The 18959-nt window shown below is 41.5% G+C and overlaps 1 protein-coding gene and 1 long non-coding RNA gene across 3 annotated transcripts in view; one reads left to right on the top strand and one right to left on the bottom strand.

The window, feature by feature from the left end:
- The window catches only part of LOC148407976 (uncharacterized), a 35674-nt gene that overhangs the window by 12947 nt on the left and 3768 nt on the right, over positions 1-18959 (bottom strand). The gene's annotated exons all lie outside the window — the stretch shown is intronic.
- On the top strand, positions 7014-18146 carry trpa1b (transient receptor potential cation channel, subfamily A, member 1b). Of its 2 annotated transcripts, none has more exons than XM_088401950.1 (28): positions 7014-7122; positions 7278-7381; positions 7492-7654; positions 7743-7918; positions 8526-8633; positions 8795-8903; positions 9204-9349; positions 10024-10160; positions 11039-11087; positions 11594-11693; positions 11755-11855; positions 12414-12589; positions 13375-13539; positions 13701-13815; positions 13891-14057; positions 14210-14300; positions 14363-14422; positions 14506-14598; positions 14731-14801; positions 14865-15021; positions 15199-15288; positions 16162-16331; positions 16394-16523; positions 16602-16784; positions 16859-16927; positions 17188-17289; positions 17377-17480; positions 17715-18146. In XM_088401950.1, exons 2-28 carry the CDS (start codon positions 7286-7288, stop codon positions 17917-17919), a joined length of 3333 nt encoding a protein of 1110 aa, XP_088258076.1. In that variant the 5' UTR covers positions 7014-7122; positions 7278-7285; the 3' UTR covers positions 17920-18146. The 2 variants fall into 2 exon arrangements, with proteins under 2 accessions (XP_088258076.1, XP_088258075.1); XM_088401949.1 differs by having other exon boundaries at positions 17362-17480.

Genomic DNA, 18959 nt, shown 5'->3' with positions numbered 1-18959 from the left:
TTAACCTGCATGGCCTGCTGGCTGCTCAGGCGTCCACAAGGGGGCGTTGTATTCATTTGCTGCAAAGCCTGAGAGAGAACCAATACAGCAGCAGCAGCAGCAGCAGCATTATGATGCTGATACCTCCTTCAAGGCAACATTTGTGACAACGACCTCGGTAAAAATGGGAGAATTCACTCAGGTGTGTTAAAAAGCTGGCGGAACGAGTGATTATCTCAGTGAGAGCCGTCCGTCGACCTTCACCATAATGGCGATGTCGGAGGGGAGACACTTCATTACACATTTGCAATCTCGCAGCTCCTCGCTAGCTAAATGGGAGCCGGGTAAAAAGGTCAGAGGGACTCGTTGGTCTTTTTTCTTTTTCTCATAAAAGCTGAGATCCCACAGCCGCAGTTTCCACACGAGGGTTGAATAAAATGACACAAATGAAGAAGAGTTTTACTGCTACTGCCACTCAATGAGCTGGAGTAACATTAGTGGGTTTTCAGAGGATAAAGAATATATGACGGTGGGTGTCTATAATGGCGGCTCCTTAGCACGTCTGCCTCACAGTTCAGGAACCCGAGTTCAAACCCACCTCCAACACAACTCAATCAAACCCAATCATCATAAAAATTTAACTAGACTAGATTTTTTTTTTAATTGGATTCATCTGCCCAGTCAAGTTAGTAGGGTACTTTCTGGTTTGCTGGACCATACCATGTTTTCTTCTTTTCTAATAATGGGCATTTACGACAGATCAATTGCAGTTTCAGACAAACAAAAAAATGTTTAAAAATCTTTAACCCTTGCAGCATTATGTTACAAATTATGGAGGTTCCTTTTGATTTTTTTTTTTGTGATATCATTAAAGAATGGATGGAAAAAAAAACACTAGGGAGCAGAAATTTCCAGCAGAACATGTAACATTTTAAAATGCAACGATTCTGACAATTCTATGTGATTGCAGCTGGACATGCGAGATTTTGTGTACCAAAATAATCATTGTCCAAATTTTGGACCATATAAAACCATTATAATTACAATTTTTGAGATGCATTTTAAACAGATTTATTACATTGATTTTCCTGTGATTTTTGCAACATTCGTTTGTGCGGCGGTCAAACTATGTCAGCAAACAGAAAATTCTTTGTTGACTTGTGTTTCACCTCAAGTCACTAGGTGGTGGTAGAATTCAGTGTCATCATCAAGTCACTTCAACTTTAATTTTAACGACTTTAAAAGCACTTACAAAATTAGGGAAAAAAATGCAATGTTTATAGTTTGCAAAGAATGTGCACCAGGGTTAAGAGATTATGAGATTATGAGATTAAGTACAATGAAAATAAAAATCAATCATGTCCATCCGTTTATTTGTGAGCTACCAGGCTACATTTGGTTTTGGAGATTAGCATACCGGATTCAACCATCTTCTTCCTGGTATTGGAATATGAGGAGTTCTTAGATCACATTGAGTTTTAATAAGATATCATTTTTCAATGAAGTGACTGTGGTGTGTTTAATTACCGCAGGGAATCAACAGATTCTATTTATACAGCCGTGACATGCTAATTAGCTTCCCTGGCTAATCCTCGTATACAGTAGAAGGATGTTTATGATGACATGAGCAGTTTTTATCGAGAGGCATTTAGTGTTTTGCTTGAAAAAAAAAATAAAAGTGCAGGTCTCCCCCCAAGAGGATTGCGCCTAAGAGCAAATCTCATTCATAAGTAATGGGACGCCAACGCACGGGTGGTCATGTCCCCACACACACGCATCACTTGGGTTGTGATTGACAGCCCTGCGCACCACGCATATTGCTGCACTCAACGTTTTTTTTTTTTTTTATGTAAGATAACATGTAAACTCATTAAAAAAAAGTTTGTGAACTTGCAAGAAACTTTATTACCGTATTTTCCGCACTATAAGGCACATCTAAAAGCTTTCAATTTTCTCAAAAGCTGACAGTGCGCCTTGTAACCCACCTAACCCATTCTTCAGATAGTACTAAAATAAAACAGCTGATTGTTTTGTTGAGATTACCTTTAGCGCAGCTCCATCTGGTGGATGCATAATGCAACCCCAGCCACTACTGTAGCTTCTATTCTATGCGCCTTATAATGTGGTGCGCCTTAAATATAAAAACAGTTTTGAAATGGGCCATTTATTGAAGTTACACCCTATAACTTAGAAAATGGGCTAACCCAGACAGAAAGATTAGCTAAAACAAACAAACAGAGGTACCAGTATTTTTCTTTAAAAATGCCATATTTGTGTTTGCAAGAAAATAAGGGCTTTCTTCGAAATGAAATCGAAATCAACTATTCTGAGGAAAACTACAAATAAATACAGAACATGTTTGCTCTTTGTATTTCAGCTAGCTACTTCCTGTTTCAAGGAGCCTATATTTTTCCCAATTTCTGAGGTGAATGGGATATATGAAGATACAGATTTTATTTACAAAAGGAAACAAATACTACACAAAATTATTTGAGATTTGCCCATTACATGTAAATTGTTTTTTGTCTGTATATATGTTAGCTAGCTACCTGGTGATTGATGTAAGCTAATGATACTTTCGTTAATTGCAAAAAGGGTGAATTCCGCCAAAGAAACTCAAATGAAAAAATCTTCATAAGAGAAATGAAATCTCGCTTATAAAAGTAAGATTTGATTTCTGCAGTATGTTACTTCCTGGTTTGAGGAAAATGCCGTAAATGGGCTGTACATTTTCGAATTCTTTTTACAGTTCTGTTACAGTTTACAAGGAAATTCAGATATCAAATTGTTGTATTACGTCTCGATTCGCGATGGTTTCCTTCTTTTGTTTTCCTAATTCACCTCGGTAATGTTCATCAGTCAAGCCAGGGGAGCTTTTGTATCTGCCGAACATCTAATAGACCGTAAAATAATATTTGCCCGGTTATTGTTCTTCAAGCCTCGCATTCGGTCAATCGCAAAGCAAACATTATCCGCGGCGTGTGTGTATGTGTCTGTGTGTGTGTTGGCTACATTTGTTCAGCCGATTTGTGCTGTTTGTTTAGGTAATGGCTATGTAAACATTTATATCATTTGAATATTGTCTCATCGGTGTGCACCTGTGCACCTGCCCAACATCCATTAATGTGTAATGTGCTTATTCCAGAAGAAAAGCACTCTATCGTAATGTATATTACAAAAATTAAGAGTTGTAGTAATGTAGTAGTTGTAGTAATGTGACATTATAAAGAATTTATTGAGCTGCTCCTTCTGCTGTGCATACCATAGCCACCAGGGTGCAATATAATACAGAAACTATTGAATACCGTAAATACTGTCAATTTTGGAGTCTAAGCTGCTTTTTGTCACGCTCTGAACCCTGCGGCTTGGTAAAGACAATCGGGAGCGTTAATGTTGTGTTGGTGCAGTATTCTAACAATTTGAGTGTGTGGGTTTTATGTTGAAAATATGTTAGTGTGCTGCTCTTATTTCTAAACATGCAAGCATGTTCAGTCTGTTTTGAAGCCATGATGTTGCTGTAACCCGGCAGTTTAAAAAATAAAGTTTTAAAATAAAACACAATTTGAAAAAACGTCCATGAATGTCCGATGTGACTTAGACATAAAAAAATAATTTAAATTTTTTTGTTGGTGCGGGTTATTGTCTGAAAAATACAATACACAAAGATGGTCTATTCTAAAAGCATACAACTTAGCTTTTCAGTCCGCTAGCTAAATGCTAATTAGCATCAACTCATTATGCAATAGATTGAACACAAACGGTGCAATAATAAATCTAGCCAGAGACTTACTACTCAATCACTAATCATATATCTTCATCTTCTGTGCAGAACAACAAATATTAACGCCGCACCAATGACCCCGATGAGTAAAGCCATCGCAATGACAAATTATTTCAAGGCACCACTGTATTGGTTTGTAAAATCCCCCACAGGAGAATTTCAGTTTGGTCTTAAAGGTTACATTTAAAAAAGGAGGGGTGTAAAAGAAAATTGCTTTCTTCCACTAGGTTTGATGGATAATATCCACCGCCGTGTGCAGCCGGGTGGTCAGCTTTGTAGAAATGTCACAGAGAGACTGCGCCAGTCTTTCAAATAACAATGAAGCCCGGCTCAGTAAACAGCCGATAATGGTGAGTCTGCACCCCCCCACCCCATCAGAGGCCTACCACAAGTCCTCCCTTTTTACCAACATTTGCGCATATCACGTTTTGCCGTCGTAATATACCGCAGCCGGCCCTATTTCCTCTCATTAACCAAGTGGGCATGGCCGCGCTCGGGCTGGGAACAACATAATGAAAGGGTCGCGGGGGACGGCGTCTTGTCGGAAGCAAGGAGAAGAAGGAGGAAGAAGAAGCGGGAGGAGGTTGCGCTTATGAGGCAGAAATCTGGAAGACGACACTTCGACACACCTCGAGTAAGATTTCATGTCTTTTTTTTAATTCATAGACAAAAAAAGTTGGACTTGGAAACTGGGAAACTGTTTGGAATGTTTAGAATTGGAAGTGGAAAAAAAAGACGAATGTGCACCGACATTTAAAGTGGTTTATAAATTAGATATGCATTTGTTTTTAAGCGTCTTTAAATTAGAAGGAGAGAAGTTTGCCAGATAGTGAGCTTAAAATTGTTTAAAATTAGTAATTATCTATGTGGCTTTGATAACTTCCATACAAAGTGAATGTAAGAAAAATGTGCTAAATAGTGACTATATTTAATTTTATTTTCTTATTTTTTTTCATTTTACATTAATTATATTCACACTAGTTCATCTAAAAAGTTGTTAAATTAGCTTTTACCGTTTTTCTTTTCTTGTAATCTTGAATCAAATAGTGCCAAATAGTGTGCCCACATTTTAAATGGATGTAAATTGGAATAATACAAGCAGTATTTTGCTTTCTTTATTTATTGAAATATTCTTATGAAAATATTAGGATCCAGATGGAACTTCCGGCACGTAGTTAATTCCTATTTTTTTATGACAAAAATAAAGCAGGATTGGAGCGCAAACATCCTGAGAAGTCATGTCAAAATGAATATTTTATATCATCTGTTATAATCTTACAAAGATTTCACAGAAGGACTTCAACATATACTAGACCAGCGGTTCTCAAATGGGGGTACGCGTACCCCTGGGTACTTGAGATTTTAAATAAAACAAACATGCAAAAATCCTTAAAAATAAACATTGAATTAATTGTTTCAGGAAAACATAACTTCATAAACAAATTTTATGTTGTGTAGGTTATACAAGTTATGATTGTAAAAAGCTAGATTCTGCCCCCATATTAAAATGGTTGGACCCAACTTGTCATGTGCCACCGCTCGTTACCTGTCAAGTTAATTATTTTTGTGAACACAGCTCTACTACAATCCCAAAAGGACCCTCTTAAGTTGATTTTCTTTGTGTGGACAAATATTTATTTATAATTATTTCTTTTTGAGAACAGGTCTGACAGTTTATTTTGATTATTTTTGGGGGGGGGTACAAATATGTATTAATATTTAAGTTAATAATCAAAGTTAATAGGACGCTTTCTGTTTAATATTTTTCTGTGGACAAATATTTCATATTTATTTATATTTATTTATATATATATATATATATATATATATATATATATATATATATATATATATATATATATATATTTTTTTTTTTTTTTTTTAACAGTGTACTGTAATATTGTCTGCCAACATGTGTCGCTGCGCTATTTGTGTTCAACTATACATTGCTTAAAAGGCTTCATCCCAAGCACACGGATGCAAATCACAACCCAATCATTACAACGGTGACTTTTTCATTGCAGCCTGAACACTCCCTCATAATAATGGGCCCGACTTGTCCAAACATAGCAAGTGAGGCCAAGTGGATTATGAGGAAAACAAGGAGGACAAAAAGCCCATGCCAATGCAAGTCATTTGTTTCCCGGAATCCAGCCAGCGAGCCATTGTCCAATTTTATTTGAAGAAAACAAATCCCCATTTTTCTCTTAGTGTGCTGCGGTCTCCAGCGCAAGATGATAAAATGATTCAAGATTATTCATGTATTGATGGAGATCTAACAGGAAACGTTTTAGCAGATGTTTTATTGTATCTTGTTACACGCACTGACTGGCTGTACACTCAAGTGCCCATCAAAGTATTGGAACACGCATACAAACACAAGGGGGAAGCGATACATTCACGCTTGTAGAATTTTTATTTAATTTTCATTTTGTGACCTGGTCGAAGTCACAAAATATTTGGGCTCGGAGAAAAAAAGTGGTAATGTTACGAGAAAAAAAAACATAAATATTACCATTGTATTTAAGAAGGGGGCGGGGGGGGGGGGGGGTAGACCTCTTGGCTGCCCTCTTTTTGCCCAATCAGGCTGTGATTGTAACTTATTTTAGATTTTCAATTTGAATTATTATATTGACATTAGAAATTCAATCAGTAATTGCACCACAATATGAGAACATCCTGTAGATGGAAGCTTTGTTTTGGTTTTAGGCGGTATGGATTCTGATATTTGACAGAATAAAATTGCGATAAAGGATTAATCACTCAATTGATGTTAAAATGATGTAATGAATAACTTAAGATTTCTTTGGGTCGTTTAAGTCTTAAAAAGTAAAGATATGAATTACATGCAAGAATACGTGAGTGTTTTACAATATGTGAAAAATCTGCAGATATTTGTTGATTTTAAAAGCCAGATAAGTTGGTTGCAGCTCAAATGTATTTTTTTTTTTTATACACTAATGTCTTAATTTTAAAAGAATAAATATAATTTTCAGTGACAGTAAAATTTTCCAAATGACAATTTCAATGCTACTGTGCTCTCTGAAATTTACTTGTTATTATTATTATTTGGCTTGTGGAACAGATTTTTTTGATTTTGATTAAATTCTGAGAAAAATCATTTGGCTTTGGACAGATTTCCTGTCCATTCCGAAAACTAAGATCCTGCCGTATTCCTTTGCGTCCTTTAAGCGCCTTTTGCAATCTGGCCCCCACAGGATCACCCAAGGACGTAGCCCTCACTGCCATCCACTTAAACCGAGCGCGCCCCTGGCCCCGCCCCCTCCGGCTGCGAGGAACATAATTGCTTTTCTCCGCAACGGCCTCGGGAACGAGAACTGGATCCGAGCGTCCTTCCGGGGGTAAGGACGATGTCACGCGGGCCCAGATGCCCTCAAGGCTCGGCTTAAGGCCTTATCTGCCCAAATGGAGATACGGCTCTTATATACAGTACATCCTGACTTGTTTCCTATTTTTGTGTGCGTGTTGATGTTTGTGTATGGTCACCACACACAAGGGTGAGTGATGAACTTCGGTAGGGAGGTGGCCAGGCAGACCAGTTGTTATACGTACGTGATTGAAGATGAAGATCCAGCCCTGGCGCATCTAAACATATTTGAGGTGAGGATTTTTTTTTTCGTTAGATAATTTTACTTTAAGGAATTACGAAATCATATCTTATCGGGAGAAAATACTAAAGCAATAGATTATGCCGTTGTGCTGTGGTTTAGTTGACCGAGAAGGGTGAGCGGGCTCTGCTGGAGAGCCTGGTGAGGAAGAGCCCTGAGGTCCTAAGCGAGAAAGATGAATACGGCGCCAGCCCCGTTCATCACGCCGCCGCGGGGGGCCACGTCTCCCTCATCCAATTCATCACCGGCGTCCTGGGCCCGCAGGGTACGGCCGGCGTTGATCACCTGATCCGCGCGGCGACGTGTTGGATACGCTCGAGTTCATTCGTCTATGTCCTCATCTTTCCTACAAGCTCTTAACAGCTGCGATGAGCGCGGAGATGTGCCCCTCCACTGGGCCGTGGACAAGAACCAGGCGGAGAGCTGCAAGGTTCTGATGGACCTGCGAGCCGACCCCAACGTTCTCAACCAAGCGCTGCTGTCGCCGCTTCACTTGGCCATCAGCCTCGGACACAATAAGCTGGTGGAGGTGAGTACCAAAAGGGGACTCCAAAAGTTTTTGCCGATAATTGGCTCCTTCAAATCAAAATGGCTGATTGTTTCCGCCATTCGTCCTGGAGACTTTTTCATGCATCCAGTTGTGAAAGGCATGTCTACCCAATTCCATGTTGACAGGTCCAAATTGTGTGACCTCTTGGAATTGAACCACAACATTATACTTTCAACCCAAAATGGCCGACTTCCTGTTCAGCCTTAAGCCTATTCAATCGCAAAGTTCCCAGATTCAACTGTTGACAAGGGCTAGAATTTTCCGTCTAGTGTTCAAATCAAAATGTTGGACTTTTCCACGTGCTCTGTTGTGTCAGACACATCGACGCAATGCCATGTTGATCGGTAAAAATGAGGTCGACGACCCAATACGCACTTGGGCGGACGAGGTAAAAGTTCAAAACCGAGCGTCGCTTTCCCCACTCCCGATAAAGGGTTTGCCACCAGCCTTGGTGTTCACACACCGTAAACTCACATCATCGCGAGTCAATCGCAGATGGCATTGGGGCGAGCGACACCTTGGATGGATCGCCTGTCAATCACGCGACAACCGCGCTGAAATGAAGTCGAGTGTTTGTCCTTGGCAGCTGCTGCTTTCCTACGGCACGGTGGACTACAACCAACCCGGAGACCTTGGCAACACTCCCGTCATGATGGCCTGCTCGCTCAATAACTGCGAAGCTCTCCATTTGTTGGTGAGCATCATAAATTTGTTTATTGGGGGGAGCGGAGTGAGGTCACAAAAATGGAACGTACATTTTAAGAAATCTGAAATGGGCAAAACGTTGTTAATGGTAGGTAAAATTATTTACTGAGACAACGCAAAATTCTCTTACGTGTGTGTGTGTTTGGAAAGGTAACGCACGGAGCGCGCCTGTGCCAGCAGAACAAGCTGGGACACTTCGCCGTGCATGCGGCTGCTTTTGCTGGCGCAAAAAAGTCCTTGGAATACATCCTGACGGCCGGTAAGATAATAATCAATATGCAGAATGTGTGACTCTATGAATATATAGAATCGATTTTAATAAATGTTGATTGTGTTATCACAAAAAGTTATACTTCTTTGTTCAATTATAATTCAGGAAATACCATTTTGAATTAATAGAATTTTGTGGACTTTTTTGAGGGAGAATACATATATATATATATATATATATATATATATATATATATATATATATATATATATATATGTGCATGTGTGTGTGTTTTTCTTGTGAGGATGGCCGAATTCTATTACATGTGATTAAATTATGCGGCAACAGGAGAGGAGCTGGGTTACTTGGGTGAAAACCACATCAACTATCTGGACAAATCCAATAGCACTCCTCTGCATCTTGCTGTGCGGGGCGGTAACATGGAGACTATTCGATTCTGCATCAACAAGGGAGCCAAAATAGACCAGAAACAGGTAGTGGTTTGATTGAACTTCCTGGAATATGAATTCAGCCCCCGATGTCATTTTCATGTAGCGGCATGAAATTTGGTATATGTGCCTCATGGGTAGAACTCCAAAAAAAAAGTCTCAAGAACTCATGTTCAATTTTGCCATTTAGTAGGGGTCCACTTAAAAAGTGTATACATTAAAGATTTAGTCTAATTTGAACCACAAATTTTAGCTTTCATGGCGGCAAAGCATGACGACTGACCGTGCAACATGAAATCCACAAGGTCAGAGTCGGACTAACCAAACGTCATTACGATTCGGTAATTATAACGACCACGGCACTATAATGGCGGCCATCTGCTGATGGTGTTCTTTGCAAGCGGGCCATATTCCAAAGCCAAAGAGCGCCGCGCTAAATTGTAACAAATGACCTCCACTTCTACTGTGGCGCAATCAGCGGCCTCCTCCCGCCAGTCCTGGTTATCTCATTAAAGGCTTGCGTTACACATCTCAGCGTTCAGCCAGCACGTCTGGATGACGCTTTTCTAAGTGCGCCGTGCGTGTGTGTTTACCAAGTCCAGTGTGCTTGTCCTGCTTTCTCAAACTCAATATGTCAACGCGTGGAGACAACGTAAATTCATCGAAGCTTATTACATGCGCGGGTTTAATTGACGCGCGCTTGTTTGTTTGGCGTGCAGCATGACAGGTCGACGCCGCTGCACTTGGCGTGTACCCAGGGTGCCATCGAGGTGGTGAAAATGATGCTGTGCTCTCATGGTCAAGTGGAGGATATCATTAACCTCAAGGATGGAGCTTGTCAGACGCCGCTGCACAAGTGGGATCTCAACACAACGCTGTACAACAGACGCATGCACGGATGGATGAATGGGTCAAGGGGGAGGACGCAGTCGTAGCAACGAGCGCCCCGACTTACGAGTGGCTCGCTCGATCCTATGCTAGTCTACGCTTAAAAAAGATGCTACGTCAAGGTTTGACTGAAAATGATGGGATATTCATTCAGTTCAATGCAGACGATTGTAATTTCTGAAGGAACGAAGAACTTCAAGGTCAAGGTACCCCTGCGCATGAGTGGGCCTGTGGATGGATGCAAGATAAGCGGTCCAGATGACGGCTATGGCACGAATGGATGGATCGATGAATGAATGGATAAGTGATGGATGTATTAAAGGAAGTATAGACGAAGGCGCTATGGATGGTTCCAGAGAGGATTGTATGACATGGATGGTACAGTAGAGCTGGATCAATGGAGATGTGGATGGATGGGACACTGATGAATGGACAGACATTAATAGGATCAATAGATAAATATAGTGATGTAGAGTTTGGACAGATGGATGGATGAATGAATGGACAGATGGATGATCTATCAACAGATAGACGGATAAATGATGGTCGTATGAATGGATGGATTAAGGAAGATGAGAATGGATGAATGAATGAATAAATGGATGTGTAGAGCGGCACAACAAGCATAGACGCAAATATTGAACTGAAGGGTTGATGGATCAAAAAGGTCGAGATGTATGGCTCAAAAGCCAGATTGATGAAATACATGAATACATGATTGTCTCTTCTTTGACATGAGTACCTTCATGATGTCATCAAATTACATCACCACCCATAGCAAGAACGATTACTGTACCGACTCATGAAATGACTCTCACGTGTAATATATTGTCTTCTTCTTCTCAGGGCTACCATATTTGACCACGTGGACTTGGCAGAGCACCTCATATCTTTGGTAAACATCCACCTACACTATATACGACACAATCCCTAATAATAACGTGAATTCCTCAATATAACGTAGGGATATGGTACGCGCGGTTGCTCTGTGACCTTTGACCAAATATGCAATCACACTTATTAGCTTGTAAAGGGTGCTTGCAATTACTTGTCGACCATCTGTCACCGTCTGCTGATGCCAGATAAAAAAACGGCTTCAAGTTGACCTCTCGTCAAGTGATTATTTAAACAAACACCGCGGCAGGAAAATAGACACGTGCGCACCGTTTATCTTAATTAAAAACGGTGCGCCTCCATGGGGAAAGGTTTATGGCTATGATGCAGTTTGAGTGATGTATTCCATGCATAATATTAGTCATGAGGCTATGGGGGGTTGGTGCAAATCAAACTAACATTTTGGGAATCATTTCACTCTGACACCTTAAAAGGTACTAAAAAAAGACTTGGAGATCTTATTTTATTAGTGAATGAACAAATCAGGAATGTTTCTGCCTCCTGCAGGGTGCGGATGTCAACTCCATGGACTGTAAGGGCAACCCGCCCTTGCTCCTGGCAACAAGTTGCGGAGCTTGGAGAACCGTGGTATTGCTCCTGTCCAAAGGTGGAACACCATACTGATACATTTGGATCCTTATTCATGTTTTCTCACGAAATATTTTTAGGGGCCAATATCAACTCAACGGACAAGTTTGGCTGCAACTTCCTTCACCTGGCTATCTTGCAACCTAAGGGGCTGAAGAATCTGCCAGAAGATGTGTTGCAGGTAAACGACTGTTTCTGTGACGCTAAAAATATGTGCATTTTTTATTTATTTTAATTAATCGGACGACTAATCAGTTATCAGAATTTAATTCCGCTGAGCATCTGAATTTGCATTGCCCTAAAAACCTAAAACCATATCAGTCGGGCCCAAATAAAAAACATCCTAAACACTAAAACAATCTGCGCTCTGATTGGTCATTCCATTAAAGGGGGTGTGGCTAAACGAAAGTTCAATTTCTTTACAACCTGGCGCCATTATTGTTTCACCATATTACCCTTTTAAAAGAGAAAATAAAAATTACGCTGATTATCCCAATCCTTTTGGGGGGAGGGGCTTAGTTAAAGCTCAGTTCCTATACTAAACATGTCAGAGGCGTGTGCGGTCTTCCTGTTTACCATCGTCCAGTATCACTTATGTAATCTGCCTTTAACTTTAGATAGGGTGCATGTTGCGTAAGAGCTAGCAATTAGCCGCTTGAGCGCTTTAGCGCACGCCATGCTTGCCAGCTGCCCTATGGATTCGTATGCTTTTCGTTTGCTTTTTCTTCTGCTCTTCTAGCGCAGCAGCGTGAAGGCGTTGCTGAGCTGCGAGGACAGCGAGGGCTGCACGCCGCTGCACTACGCCTGCCGGCTGGGCATCCACGACTCGGTGCGCAACATGCTGGGCCTCTCGGGCCAGCTGGGCCTGGCGTGCAAGTCCAAGGACAAGAAGTCCGCCCTGCACTTTGCCGCTCAGTGAGTAGCTTCGTTAGCCCTGAGGGCCAAGAAGAAAGCCCCAGCTGATGCTGTGGTGTAATACTCCACAATCTCCTCATTGATGAAGCGGCCCTTTTTTGTTGCCCTTAGTCTCCTGATGAATAAATTGCGCATTGGTCAATTCAGCGCTTTGACTTCCACCCAACGTGCGGTGTGAAGTAAAAATAAGAAAAATGAATCTCCAGATACATAATGGCTAAAAATATTCGTCTGTGAAGCCAACTGTGTCATCTCCCTAATTGGACCAACGTGATATGATGAGGACTAAGAACAATATTCGTGTGGATTACAGTTATATCCGCAGCCTGTTTTTTCCTCCCAAAAAAAAGTTTTCCCGTGATTAATTGGCTGTGACATTCCAATTATGTACTGACCCAAAGGCCTGGAAAAGAATTCAATTAGTGAAGCATACAATTTGTGATTTCCCTTTCTAGAAGGTGTGAAATGAGTGGTCATGCACCCATTCCAGTAGTGTGGCAATTAAAATGAAGGGCTATGAATTCCTTGGACCAAAAAGGTTTGAAAAATGATTATGTTCCTTGAAGCAGTGAAGTAGGAAATCATATTTGATGCTTTTTGATGTCATGACAGGAAAAGTACATTTTCTTTTCAAACTGAGAACAAATTATTTGGAACATGAAGCACCTTGCTAAATTGCGTTATGACTCTTGTATGCCATTGTCATTAGTGACACAAATAATACTTCTTGAACTAAGGTGCCTTCGAGATCTTATCGTCAGATATGGTTTCGCGTTCCATTGTAGGTATGGCCGAATCAACACTTGTCACCGATTGCTCGAGACCATCACGGACTCCCGCCTGCTCAACGAAGGTGACGAGCGAGGACTGACGCCGCTTCACTTGGCGTCCAGGGGGGGCCACACGGAGGTGGTGGGGCTCCTGTTGCGCAAAGGGGCTCTTTTTCACAGGTGTACATCAACATGTTTTTAAAAAAAATGCCTCGGGCCATTGGTTGTAGTGGTTCACATAGCTGACACACGCAGCAACATTGCTAATGTTTATGCTTTCTTTTCTTCTGTAAATTGTTGTGACCACCCTGTGAGATTTATGATGTAATGTTTGTTTGTAGTGATTACAAGGGCTGGACCTGTTTGCATCACGCGGCCTCGGAGGGATACACGCAAACTATGGACATTATTTTATCGGCCAATTTGAAACTGCTGGATAAAACCGATGAAGATGGGGTACGGATGTTTTTTTTTTTGCGCCGCATCATTTGAAGGGTTGACTATAATTAAAAGGTCATCATTTGACAATAGAACACCGCCCTCCACATAGCAGCGAGGATGGGCCACGTGGCGGCGGCCATGTTGATGGTGAACCGGGGGGCGGAGTTTGTGTTGAACAAGAGCGATACGTCGTTCCTCCACGAAGCGCTGCAGAACGGGAAGCAGCACGTGGTCAATGCCGTCATTGACAGCGTGCGGTACGAACAAAAACACATGCCGACGCTTTGGATTTTTTGCCTAAGATACTTGATATGTGTAAATACAACAACCGCGAAACTTGTTGCGGTCTTTCTGGCTTTTCAAGCGCCAGAAAGAAAGACTTGTGGTTCTGCCACGTCTATACTTGCAGGTGTGCTGAGGCCTTGACCAAGTTCAAAGTCGGCGGATGCCAGCGATGCCCAATCATGGACATGATCGAATATGTGCCGGAAACTTACAAGGTTCGTCTTCTGCTGATTCACGCAATGGCGATATGCAAATTAATAATAATTCTGATTCATAGCACCTATTGGACCGCAGCGTGAAGGAATCTGAGGATGATCACAACTGTCCGTCCTACCATGTAAATAACACTCAAATATTCATCTCATTTGAACGTGTCCCCGCAATTGAAGAGACGGTGAACCTAAGGCTCGCGTTCCACAGATTGAATACGATTTCAAATGGCTGCAAGCGCCGCTGGAGATGCAGAAGAAGGGAGACAAGACCACCCGAGTGCAGCCGCTTGCCGCGCTCAATGTAAGTTCCAAAAATCTGTGGCTGCGTGAACGACAAAAACACGTACCTAAAATCGATGGTAACCTTAGACGAACCTAGCAAAAGCATGGTGACCATCCATTTTCCGTTACATGGTGCTCTTATTCCTCACAGGCTATGGTGAAGTATAACCGCCTCGGGCTTCTCAACCATCCCGTTTGCAAAAAATACCTGTCCATGAAGTGGTGAGTGTTTCGTCATCTCGCGCAAGTTATTCTTTATGACCGATCGTTGCATCGTTACCACAGGGTGGCGTACGGAAGCAAGGCGCATATCCTCAACATGTTCTTGAACCTGCTGGGACTGCTGCCTCTCACACACCTCATTGTGACCTTGAGACCTACTATGAATATCACAGAAACGGGCGAGCACAACATCACCATGGTGCCCGTGTCTTTCATGGAGGTATAACATGCAAGTCGCCGGCCGTTGCCCGACGTGATGCGGCGTATTTCAGCAGAAGAAAAGCAAAGGCAATTTTTATGAAATGATGCTCAGTGGTGAATCAGCCTGATTTATTTTGACGGTGACTGTTCTGCAAGGATAAATGGATACAAAATTTGTTTTGTTTTGTTCTTTCAGCAAAGTGTGTTCCTGTCCTTTTGTATGGTAATGGTCCTCGTCATGAACGTCTATGCCATAGTGAAGGAAGTGCTACAAATTATACAACAGGTGATTCTGAAAAGTTTGGTGCCCAAGTACGGAAGCGTGTATTGTCAAACTCGTTCGCAAGTCCTTGCCAATCATTTCAAAATGTTTAGAGCGTTTATATATAATACAAATTCAATTACAGTGATCCCTAGCTACTTCGCGTCTCCCCATCGTGCTTTTTTTTAAAACTAAAAAAATTAAATTAAATTTTACAAAGTTATATTATAGAGGGACGCGCTGTGAAAGTTTTCTGCATGCAAGACAGCAACGTTAACTATAAATGCAACTGCCACGTCCTAGGACGTCAAAGTACTGCAGTACACATATTTAAATCTTTGTTATACATTTTAAACCTTAAACAGTTAACTGTACTGTTATCCCTTCGCATTCCTTTGGCTGTAGTCTCAAGGAGAGCCGTAGTTATATTAGCGGCGCCCGGAGGTTTGATTAGAGTGAAGCCTGTAGCTGACCAAACATGATAACAATCAAAGTTTGCACTTGGAATTCTAATTTAGTACAAAAGAAATCTTGGCAAGAGATTTACAACACTCCGGTGCAGCACTGCACTTTCTTGCTCTTCCTTCCCGTCTACCTAACATTGCCTCAGAGTTTCATTTGGCTCCTACAAGACACGTGATTGGCTCTCAAAGCAACCATCAATCAATGAGGGCAGGAGTTGTCATCTACTCCCATCCCAACTCCTGCCCTCATTATTTGATGGTCAATCACGTGTCTTGTAGGATTGCCTGCAAAAAACCCACATCAGTCAGGCTGTGATTAACTGATAAATCCGAGGAGGCATAAAGAAGGGTTAGTTAAATTTGTTTCACAAGTCTCACTGGTTTTATTCATTAAAAATTGACCAGTATTTATCTAACTTGTGTTGCTTCTCAGCGTTGGAATTATTTAACGGATTACTCCAACCATGCCGACTGGAATTCGGCCGTCACTTCGCTTCTCTTTGTCATCCCGCTCATGCTCAACACGTCAGGCTCGTGGTATTGGCAAGCAGGCGCCATGGCGGTCCTCAATTCCTGGATGGGATTCCTTCTATACCTCCAAAGGTATGCTAATCGGACATATAATAGGCCACATAGTGGTTGACGCCGATTGGTCGCTCTCACAGGTTCGAGGGCATTGGCATCTATGTGGTGATGTTCGGCGAGATCTGCAGGACACTCAATCGCATCGTGATGCTCTTCTTCTATCTCCTACTGGCCTTTGCTTTGGCCTTCCACGCACTACTGCTTAATCAGGTAGAATATATGACCACTGTTAGGTTTGCAAATAGCCTGACGGGTAACCACCCAATGTACGGTTTTGACATTATGCAGCGGGAGTTTGAGAGCCTGCCACTGTCCATGATGCAAACGTTTGTCATGATGGTGGGCGAACTCAATTACCAGAGCAACTTCCTGGATGCCTTTCTGAACAACGAGCTTCCGTTCAGCGGGTTGACATACTTGACGTTTGTCATCTTTGTTCTTATCATGCCCATCGTCCTTGTGAACTTGATGGTAAGCTAACCCTGCACTGATGCTTTAATGCAATAAGGAAACACGGCGCTAACAGCTCCCTTCCCTTCTTGTAGATCGGTTTAGCGGTTGGAGACATCGCGGAAGTGCAAAGAAATGCTGCCATGAAAAGAATAGCCATGCAGGTTTGTTTCTTTTTTTTTTAAAGCAAGGAAACAACACCATCGTACTGCTCTTCACAGAAACTGCATAACCTTTACTAACAAGAAGCATTGTTAGTATCGAGACATGAACCACCAAACACACCTCATGCTAGAAACTAAGGAGAAACATTGTGCTACTTATAAAGACATGTTCCTTAAAAATGGAATTAGGGTCACAAACCAGCTTTCCATTGGCATGATTCTATTCTAACACTTAAAATGAGTATTTTACACCAAACCAGATTGAGCTCCATACCGCCCTGGAGGACAAGCTGCCCTACTGGTTCATCAAACGAGCAGACAAAGCCTCCATTATCATCTACCCTAACCGCAAGTGCTCTAGGGTAAACTACACACACTCATAACAGGGAAAATCATACTGTTTGTAATACATTAGACTGATTTCTTAAATACAGCGCTTCATCATGCAGTTTTTTGGAGGCAGTGTGCCGGCCAATGACGAGTGGAAGCGAACGCAGGTGGCGTCTCAAAGCTGCTCCATACTGGAGACCGAGCTCAAAAAACAAAAGTGCAGGTAACACAAACCGGCGTTAGTACACATTATAATAAAGTGAATTTTTTTTCTATTTTTCATTTGACTGTGAATGCATGTAAAAGCCAAAGTGGGCAATTTTTGCCTTTTAGAGCCTTTTAGTGGAAAGTGTGGTCATGACACCCTCCAGTATTGCATTTTGCTGGAAATGCATTAATAATAACATTTTGGTAGCATGATACCTGGCAAAAAAAACAAGCAAAGTGCTCTCTCCAGATTGAAGGAGATGTCCGGCATGCTGGAGAAGCAGCACAACCTCCTCAAGCTCATCATCCAGAAAATGGAAATTACCGCCGAGGCCGACGAGTACGACGGTCCTGTCGGCGCTCGGGGCGCCGCTTGGAAGCGGGCGTGCCCGCCCAGGCGCAGCGTGTCCCGCTGGGTGCCGCTCATGAAGGCCATTGAGTCCAAGCCCAAATGAGGTGGACGTATTTGGAAAAAAGCAGGAACCGTAAATCAATCCGCTGCATTTAATTCAGTCAGCTACTTTGAAACCCTCATTTACTCTAATATTTGTCTAGAAACCGTGACGACGTATAAATGTGCCTTTGGGACTGAATGAGTTCATATATAGCTGAAGTGTCTTCGCAGGTTTCCAATGAGATTGAAAGTATTTTTAAAATACTTGAAAAAAAAACTGTACTCCAACATCTTCACAAACCACCAAAGCTTCCCTTGCCCTTACATACACAATCCCGAAATATTATACGTCAATACAAAAATTAGACTGCATAAATTAGCAAACGCAACCCAAAAGAGACACCGCACACCCTTCCTAAAATAAAAACATTTTCAGCCATTATTGTTTCAAGATTAGCCTTGTTAACGGACAACTCTAACCTGAAATATTTAGTATTCCACCTCTAACCTAGTAGACATCAACTAAAATATGCAAATGTCAAAATAAAGGCACTTATAGCATATAACAGCATCATATTTAATCATGCAACCGTGTAAACACTTCCCCCTGCGAAAGAAAAAGGTGCAAATGTCCTAAGAAAGATGTTCATAACGTCATCTTCATGAGTCATGTGAACCAATGAAATTGCCTGTCTTGGCCACTGGGGGCAGTATAACACAGCCATGCAGACACAAACAGAGATAAATAGTACTTTTACTTTTAGTACTGGTCGTGGTAAGATGCTGTAATATTATTATTTTCCATAGAGGATAAAAAATATAGGCCTGCTTTGCTATGTTGTCTATCTACAGCTGTTGCTCTGCCATTTGTGTTTAAATATTGCTTATTGTTAGCTAGCATCGAGGAAAGCAGTCTTAACTACTTTCTAATTCTTTTTGTTTCGTGTTTAAATTTCAACTGGGAGTGGCATTAAACAGCTCCAAGCATGTGTGTGCACTGTTTGTCATGATTATGAAACTATTTTTGAAATTTGCTAGCCTGTCTTCCATAATAATGTCTCAAAAAGGGGAACAAGACGGATTGTTGTAAAGAATGCAAAA

The sequence above is a fragment of the Hippichthys cyanospilos genome, chromosome 19 (genome assembly GCF_059441005.1).
Source record: "Hippichthys cyanospilos isolate Australia breed blue-spotted pipefish chromosome 19, RoL_Hcya_1.0, whole genome shotgun sequence".
NCBI classification, from domain to species: domain Eukaryota; kingdom Metazoa; phylum Chordata; class Actinopteri; order Syngnathiformes; family Syngnathidae; genus Hippichthys; species Hippichthys cyanospilos.
This window is presented reverse-complemented; position numbering and strand designations above follow the sequence as displayed.

Bases quoted from the DNA above. Each gene is read 5' to 3' on its own strand.
- trpa1b (XM_088401949.1), top strand. From the start codon at position 7,286: ATGAACTTCGGTAGGGAGGTGGCCAGGCAGACCAGTTGTTATACGTAC. The intron at 17,290-17,361 runs GTAAACTACACA...TCTTAAATACAG, and splicing joins CTAACCGCAAGTGCTCTAGG to CGCTTCATCATGCAGTTTTT. The intron at 17,481-17,714 runs GTAACACAAACC...TGCTCTCTCCAG, and splicing joins CTCAAAAAACAAAAGTGCAG to ATTGAAGGAGATGTCCGGCA.